We start from the raw sequence: 8,933 nt of genomic DNA, 5'->3' as shown, positions 1-8,933 counted from the left end.
ATTTGGGCAATTCTCAAGATTGCCATAATTGTCTGATGGCAATGAAACAGCATAAAGTTTGAGTTTTTGAAAAATCATTCTGACTAGGGGGTAAAAGTTGGATTGGATGGGAAGATGACAAGATAGAGAATAATTAGGAAGTTGCTACATTAAACCAGATGAGAGATAACAGTGGTCTGGGGAGATAATCACAGCCTGAAATATGGTAGGGACCATAGAGATGGAGAAAAGTGAATGGAATCCAGAAACATTGAGGAATTAGAAGGAGCTGTGGGAATTAATTGGACATGTGTGATAAAGGGACAGAGTCCAGGGTAACTCTAAAGTGTAAGGCCCTGGGCACCTGGGAAGATAGTAGTGAAGTGATTGGGGCAGGAAATACAAGAAAACAAAGCGGCGGAGGCCGGGATGTGCATCACAGTGGAAGGTTCTGTTTCAGACATCCTGCTTTTGATCTGCTGACGAGACAGCTGTGTGGACATGTCAGGTCAGCTGATACAAATACAAGTTCAGATGAGAGGTCTGGTATAAAAATAAAGATTTAGGCATCAACATGGGAGTGAGTCCACTGACTCAGGTTCATGTTTAAAATAGAAAGAGAGATAGACTAACTGTTGAGAAGCCACCATTCGTTCCCTGTTTTTAACTATGTGAAAGGTTTACGATCTCGTCTTGAATAGGAACTGATATAAAGTACCACTCAATTTCTCTAATTTCCCAGATTCTATTTATTTCAACAGATGAAATAACTATACAAAAAGATGTTTTTACTGAGTTAACAGAATTAATTAGATCATATACATTTACTGGATCATTAATTAAATTCTAATAACTTACTATTACAACTGGTAATATGGTAGCATTCACATTTCCTACAGTGTGAGAATTCTCAAAAAGACTTTAACCACAATTTTCTATTGATATCTTATGCAAAGTAATTGCTATTTAAAGGGCAAAAAATCTCTTTCTGGACATATATGTCAAGTGCAACAGAAAAATCTTTAATTATATGATATATTACAGATGTAGTATTTTTGTTTACTTTTAAACTAGTCTTTCACCGAATCTAAATTATATTTTTCATTCTTTTTCTGTATTCCAAAAGTGCTGTCTTCTTCAAGACCAGTCTTTCATTTCTTGCAAGAAAGTAACTCAGTAAGAGCCATAGTATGAATTTTAAATATATCAATAAAATAAAACTCTCCAGTTCAAAAAGTTAATATTTGTAACTAAGTGTTATACTACTCATGGAATTTTTTTTAATTTAAAGACTCTATTTACAAAAATATGATTGCAATGAAACTTCTTTAACAGCATTCAAAGAACTACAATTATTTTAACATCTCAATTATTTGCCATGAACATAATAGGGTTTTAAGCATCTTTGGTTGTGTAGGTACAATTTTATTAGGTATATACTCATGTTATCAAAATAACTCAGCTAATAACTTTGAGGAGAGCATAATTTATGTTGAAATTGGTCCAAACAGAACATTTGCAAAATGGAATGAGTCCAATATCTTTAGCTTTCTTATCAGAGGGGTTCCATTTAGATGAAATTATACTGTTTCATGAATGAGTCCATTGAAAAGGAATTTCAAAAAAGACTACAGTGTTCTGTGAACACATTAGAGCTATGTACCTGTGCAAATATTGCTTACAAATAACCACAAATTTTTTTTAAAATGCCACAAAATTATTTTCTAATTGGTTTAATTTCTAGTGAAGACAAACTCACTCCAACATAGGAATAATACATGTTCAAAATATATAATAATTAATATTAATTAATTAAATCACTAAATGCATTACATTGCATGCTTATTGGTTGTCCTAATGGTATCTATATATAGAAAGCAGGGACAACTTAAATGAGAAGTCAAATGATGGTTTACATTTCCATAATTCTGAGAACTTCAACCTTTGATTCTGAGTTGAAGCAACTTTTCACTAAACGTGCATTTGGTTTTAAGAAAAATCAGCTAGCTGAGCATTAAGAATTTCCCCGTCATTTTCCAAAACACTAGTTATATGGCAAATTTCCGTTTACTTCCTTGAAGTCCTACAATTCGGTGGTAACAATTACCTGCAGCATTTCCTAGTGGATTTAATCTATAGGAAGATTCATTAAAACAGACACACACACAAAATACAATAAAGGAGAGAGAGCCTGTGGCTCCCTAGGGAAATTGGTGTTTGGTCATCTTTTCATCAGAGGAGGGGAGAGCAGTTAATTATACATCATCCCCAACCTACTCCCCAGTGTGATTTGAAAGTCAATTTATTTAGCCACCACCTTTTAGCGATGCTGACAACGCCAGTTCCTTGTTCAGGTTTCCTTCACTCTGGGAAACTGTCACGAGCATTTCCGTAATTCCACCTTCCAGCCATACAACTGTATGTGAAATGCTTCGTTGTCCTATCTTCCAATAGGTGTGTTTTCACCTCGGCTCTGCCAATGCGTTTTCCGTGAATGACACCAAAGAGCATCCATTCAGATGCTCTTTTTCTTCTTAAAAATGGGAAATCAGGATGCACCTGGGCGCCGTCCCCACCCAGATTTATAGCTCTGGGCAGAATTCATCCACACATTTTCACACCACAGCTTCCTCAGACATTGGTTGCCTCTGTGAATGAGCCATTGGGGCCATATTTCCTCTTTACTTCCAGGTTCTTTTTAGCCTTGAATGACACGAACACTTCTGAGTGAATGGTGTCCAACCTGGGCTCACAGCGGAAGGCGGAGAGGAATGCCTTTCTGTAGTTGCTGTTCATCCAGCCATAGAAAAGGGGGTTGGCAAAGGTGGAGCACATGGCAATGATGTGGAGCACGGTGAAGATGAGCTTGTACTCCCTCAAGTTCAGGATTTGGTTGTCAATGTCCACAGCGAGTTGGAAGGCATGGAGAGGCAACCAGCTGACCGCGAACACCACCACCACGCACACCAGCATTTTGGTGGTCTTTTGCCTTCGCTGATGGTAGTGATCATTAGCAGCTCCAGGGCTGACATGGTTCTTAAGTTTACTCCAGATACGCGCGTAGGAAAAAGATATGATGCTTAGAGGCAAAACATACAGGATCAGTAAGGAGGAAAGACTGTAGACAGTGCCATACACGCTCTTCTCACCCGGCCACTTCTCCGTACAGGCCACAATGGAGAAGTCAGGGATAATCTCAATCAGTGAGTACTCACGGAAGATGGCCAGGGGGCTTGCTAGCAGGGCACTGACGCCCCAGGCCAAGCCAATGATCAGGAAGCTGATTCGCTTGGAGATCTTGCTCTCCAGGTGATAGACGATGCAACGATGCCGGTTCAGAGCAATTACTGTCAAGGTGATCGTGGACACTTGTACTGCCAGGCCCTGGGCATAGGGTACCAAGTGGCAGAGGACAGGACCCATTTTCCACTCCCCCATTAAGGTGTAGGTAAGAGTGAATGGCAAGCACAGGGTGTTCACCAGAAGGTCTGCCACAGCCAGATTGGCGATGAAAAAGTTGGTTACTGTGTGCATGCTCTTGAATTTGATTACCACATGGATCACCAAGGAGTTGCCAATCACCCCAAGCAAGATGATGAAGCAATAAGCCAAGATGAGGACAATCTGCACCTCCATCAGCTTGGTGCTGTCTCTAAGCTCTGGCTTAGGGTCAGGGGCCAGCTCACCTCTAGGAGTGGTCTGCCCTGGGTCATACTGCTCCATTTCTTCCACTGTCTGGTTCTCCTCAGTCTCTGCACCTATTGGGCCCATTTTCAGGAACTAGCACAAGAATCTACAATTAAAAAAAAAAAAGAACAACTATGAAGCAAGGGTGAGACAAAGGAATATCCTAAAAGGATTGATTTCATTGTGGTGGGGGCTCAAAATGCCTGTCCTCTGATATCTCAAGTTGCACATAGTGTAATCTTTTCATAAAACAGGCCCTTTAATGTGTCTATTCTTTGTCTAAGTCTAAATATGGATGAATTAAATCAGGTCCTTGACATGTATGTTACAATGGTAAAATGTAATACCTATGTATAAATGTAATTCCTATGTGAATGCCACTAAACCGATTCAACCCATTTTATGAGATGAACACTAGAAACTTTATCAATTAATTTTATAACTTCTATTAATTCATCAAATTAATTTTAAATTAGAAAAAGTGTCCTTCAATATCTTGACTGTTCTAAATTTATAAATATAGCAACAAACTACACAGAAAAGAGACAAATTTTGAAACCTTTGGCCTGGTGCCTGAACTTTGGGAGTATAAAATATTTAGGGTAAAGTGAGTGGATTCTCTTTTTTTGTCACTATTCCTAGTGTAGGGGTTAGTGTTAAAAACAGGTAACCTGTTCAAAGCAGTTGGATTTTTTTTTCATGTTCTAAAATAAACATTCTACCTGATATACAGCAGAGTCCTACATAGGAACTATGCAAAAACTATGTCTAAATCTGAACTACATCTCTCTCTAACCCCTAAAAATTAAGGTTTTCACACTTCGCTTCCCCAATAGCAGCCCCCCAATCCCAGGCTTTTTCTTCTGCATGCCCAACTTCAGTCAACACTCTCTCCATCCATTAAGCCAAGTAAACTTCAAAAGCAAGTTACCATTCTAGACTTCTTCATCTCCTTTAGCCCCCACATTTAAGAAACCCTCAGACTGATCTCTCACTTATCTTTCCCAGGGGTCCTCTTATCATTGCTACCCTTGATCTCTTACCATAATTACTCTAGTAGTCTTCTATCTTATCTCCCTCTTCACCTTCTTCCTTCCTCCCTCCCTCCTTTCCTTCTTTCCTTCCTTCCTCATTCATTCATTCACTTAACAAATATAATTGAGCATCTTCTATAACAGTGATTCTCAACCTGTGGGTCGCGACCCCTTTGGCAGTCGAACAACCCTTTCACAGGGGTTGCCTAAGACCATCCTGCATATCAGATATTTACATGACGATTCATAACAGTAGCAACATTACAGTTATGAAGTAGCAACTAAAATAATTTTATGGTTGGGTCACAACCTGAGGAACTGTATTTAAAGGGCCAGAAGGTTGAGAACCACTGTTCTAAATGCCAGGCATAGCTCCATCCTTGCATTGAGCAAGCATTTAAAATCTTATGTCAGGAATAAGAATTTGTGTTGGGGGAAAAGACAGCAGGATAGGACCTCTATTCTAGGCTCCTACATTTTACTGGATAATAAAATGGGGTTTCTGAAATTCAAACGTGATCATATTACTTCCCATATGTCCCCAGATTTCTTAAAAGAATATAATATATTGGTTATTAATAATAGTTCCCCTTTCGAGTCTATAAAAACACTCAGATCCCAACTTCATAGTAGTGGTACCTATTGAATATATTCATAATGAAAAAAAGGCTCCCACCATTAATTTAGAACCTCCTTTAAATGAATTTGTTTTGTATTCATCATAACAGCATCTACCTACATTGGTGAGTTATATTTAGTCACCTCACAGACCATGGCTGGCTGGGCCTCAGTGCCCCAGCCCCATATCCCACCCTTCCTCTGGATGGCTGACTGCTGTAGGCTGTACTTTCAGGCTCACGATTCATCAGAATGAATGGCCAATGGGAACTGCTGGCAGGTAATTAGAGGGCAGGAGGAAGGCAGAAGCCGCTGTACTCTTCTCCCTCCCTCTCTCTTCCCACCAGAGCCTCAGCAGCCCATCCATGGCTTTGGTTGGCACAGGATGGTCCCATAGTAACTCTGTTGCCATTGGATGGTCCTGGTCCCTGGGGTTCAGTCACACTGCCTCCTCCCCATGTCCATGTGCCTGGAGGTAGTAATGACTCCTTGCTCTTGCTAATCCCTGGGCGGCCTCAACATCCCCTGTTTGGCCTTCATTACTTATATAACCAATTCGCTGCCTGTAATTCCTTCTCTTTTGCTTCTTGAATAGCTTCTGTTTCACTAGATCTGCTGCTTTCATTGATGTGCTCTCCCACTAAAGGTTCTGCACGCATAAGTTGGTAACACTGGCATGGGAAGAAAATCCCAACGCCATTGTATGACATTCAAAGCTTTCCTTGGACTCATCCCAGCCTACCCTCTGGCTTCATCTCTCCTGACATCCCAGTATATACTCGTGCTTCCATTGCACTGAACTCCTCCCAATTCCAGCAGCACATCAGCCTTTCTCTCGTCTCTCTGCCCTCCCTGCCCGGAAGTGGGAAGTCTCTCGTTCCCCGGACAACCTGTGCTCACTTCTAACCCTGAAGCTCTGCGTGTCACATTGCAAGTGTTTCCCTCCCATCAGCCCACACGGCAACCTCTGGGAGACAGAAACTGGGTCATATCCACCCCTTGTTTAATTCTTAGCACCCCATCCAACACATTAGAGGTGGCAAAACAAATATGAAGCTAAAGGAAAACATAATCTTGCTGAATAATTGAGAGCAGCAAAATACCAAGTAATTTTGATCCTTTCCTTTACTGACTGTAATTGCCTGTACAGAACTCCTTGTTCTGATATGCCATCCTGGTAAATATTTTCTTGTTCTTGGTCAGGCAACCACTTCTAGAAGAAAGCTGTCCCAAGATGCCAAGATCCCTCTTAAACCAATCCCTGATTCGAACATTAAAAAATTGTCAGTTGGTATACCCAGAAGGAAACTTTCTATCTCAAGAGCTTAACACACACACACACACACACACACACACACACACGCACACACACACACACACACTAATAGGAGCCGTAATGCAGAGAGAGAGAGATGTCCATGTACTCACATATTTGCTTTACTAATATATTCAAGTTCTCTTCGTATACATTTTAAATGGACTGTTCCAAGAAGCCCGGGCCCTCATTTGCATGTGCCTCCCCTCTTTAGTAATTAGGGAAAATGGGAACTAACCAGCCAAACCTTGGCGTGTGTATTTGATAGCCTGTGCCATTTCCCTTAGACTAAGAGAGACTTTACACAGAGGGTTAGTCAATCCTGACAATTCATTAACAGAACTAACAAGACTCCAAGAGGTCTGAGTTAGAGGTTTGCAGCAAACTAAATTGAGAGTGAGCCTGAGATAGAAGGATATTAGGACCATATTTCATTTATTAACCTCTTTTCCTTTATAGTCCCATTTTCTTTATTTCAAAGCCCCTTTATTTAAAGCTTCTCTGCAGGAACAGTTAATGATCTACAAGCTATTAGTATATGGGTGCTGGACTTCAGCCAGGTCAGAGCTCACCTGGGAATGTATTACCTCATGAGCACACTTGTGGAAAAGCACAAGAGGAGAGAGAGAGAGAGAGAGAGAGAGACAGAGAGAGAGACAGAGAGAGAGACAGAGAGAGAGAGCTGCCAGGTTAAAAACTCAGGAGCACAAAAATTAAAAGACAAGTAGACAAGGGAAAACCCTTTCCTTGAAATACACGATTCTCATTGTTCAAGACACTTAAGGAAAACTGAATATTTACCTTAAAGTGACTCTTTAGAAATTCTGTTATAGTGATATTTCTTTATAGAGCAAGAAAATAGCTTCAAGATCCCCCCCGCCCCCCTGCCCCCGCCCCGGAGATTCAAAGAACTTTATCTCAGTGAGAAACCAGGCTATGCTTTAACTATACATTTAAATGTGTGGAACTTTTAACAATGGTATGCTTATTGTCACAGGTTGGCCTTGATAAAACTCACCACCTTATCAATCACAAAACCTTCCAGGAATTTTTCCCAAAAGAAAAGCCCCCAAACCATGGCAAGCGCCTTATACTTGCCGGTCCCAGGAGAGAGAGGAGTGCACATTCAAGAATGCTACACACAAGACATGGCTGTTCGCCTGATCAGCAAAAAGTTGAAAACATTTGCCAAAGGGCTTGAATATCTCTCTTCCAATTGAGTTTGTGGTTTTTCTTTGAAAACAGCATTGTCTGTTTCATGTTACTAAGTTTAAATAATGTGTTCCTCTGGCAAAAAAAAAAAGTCTTAAGGCTCTTACTTTTGCCTCCTTCTCCTCCATCCACCATATGCTCCTCCCAGTGAGTGAAGCCGGCGTGGAAAACCAGTGAGTGCTTAAATAAATGTGTTTGTTCTTGAACAGCTTGGGAGTATCCAATACGACCTTCCCCTTTAGACAGGGGTTTCATTTTAAAGAGAAGAGGCAAGAACAAACGCCCTAGCTGGTTTAGCTCAGTGGATGGAGCGTTGGCCTGCGGACTGAAGGGTCCCGGGTTCGATTCCAGTCAAGGGCACATGCCTGGGTTTCGGGCTCGATCCCCAGTAGGGGGCGGGCAGGAGGCAGCCCATCAATGATTCTCTCTCATCATTGATGTTTCCATCTCTCTCTCCCTCTCCCTTCCTCTCTGAAATCAATAGAAGTATATTTAAAGCGAGTGGATGGAGCGTTGGCCTGCGGACTGAAGGGTCCCGGGTTCGATTCCAGTCAAGGGCACATGCCTGGGTTTCGGGCTCGATCCCCAGTAGGGGGCGGGCAGGAGGCAGCCAATCAATGATTCTCTCTCATCATTGATGTTTCCATCTCTCTCTCCCTCTCCTTTCCTCTCTGAAATCAATAAAAGTATATTTAAAGCAAAAAAGAGGCAAGAACAATAACAGCTTGCTATTCTGGAAGGAAGAGTCAAGGAAAAGGAAATGGTCGAGCATCTTGCGAAGATAGCAGTTGGGGATGGCATCACCTTTGGCCTAACCGAGGGGAAAGCTCCTACACTCTTGAGGCCCTCCCCGCATGCCCCTTCATAGCACCGAGCGCCTCTTCGTGGGATATTGTCCCCGGAAGGCGAATCAGAGTTAGGACTTACACTCACTGGCCCGGCCGTCGAGTTTCTTTCTGCTTAGAAGCACAAGCAAGACGCCTGACCGAAGGCACTGCCAGGTCCCCGAAGGCAAGTCCAGCTCCGTCCGTCCTGACCTCGCAGGGCAGGCGCCCCTCCGTCCGGGTGGCCGGGAGGCTGGGTCCTCC

General features: G+C 41.9%; 1 protein-coding gene across 1 annotated transcript; it reads right to left on the bottom strand.

The window, feature by feature from the left end:
• Positions 1-1,822: 1,822 nt before the first annotated feature.
• NPY2R (neuropeptide Y receptor Y2) lies at positions 1,823-8,925 on the bottom strand. The gene is made up of 2 exons (XM_006769633.2): positions 8,773-8,925; positions 1,823-3,772 (listed from the first exon to the last, which is right to left on the bottom strand). The coding sequence occupies exon 2, from the start codon at positions 3,748-3,750 to the stop codon at positions 2,611-2,613; it is 1,140 nt and encodes a 379-aa protein (XP_006769696.1). The 5' UTR covers positions 3,751-3,772; positions 8,773-8,925; the 3' UTR covers positions 1,823-2,610.
• Positions 8,926-8,933: the final 8 nt, after the last annotated feature.

This window comes from Myotis davidii, unplaced genomic scaffold (assembly GCF_000327345.1).
Source record: "Myotis davidii unplaced genomic scaffold, ASM32734v1 scaffold1324, whole genome shotgun sequence".
In the NCBI taxonomy this organism is placed as follows: Eukaryota; Metazoa; Chordata; class Mammalia; order Chiroptera; family Vespertilionidae; genus Myotis; species Myotis davidii.
The sequence above is the reverse complement of the archived record's forward strand: the minus strand, read 5'-3'. Positions and strand labels throughout refer to the sequence as shown.

Coding starts and splice junctions, on each gene's coding strand:
- NPY2R (XM_006769633.2), bottom strand. CDS start 3,750: ATGGGCCCAATAGGTGCAGAGACTGAGGAGAACCAGACAGTGGAAGAA.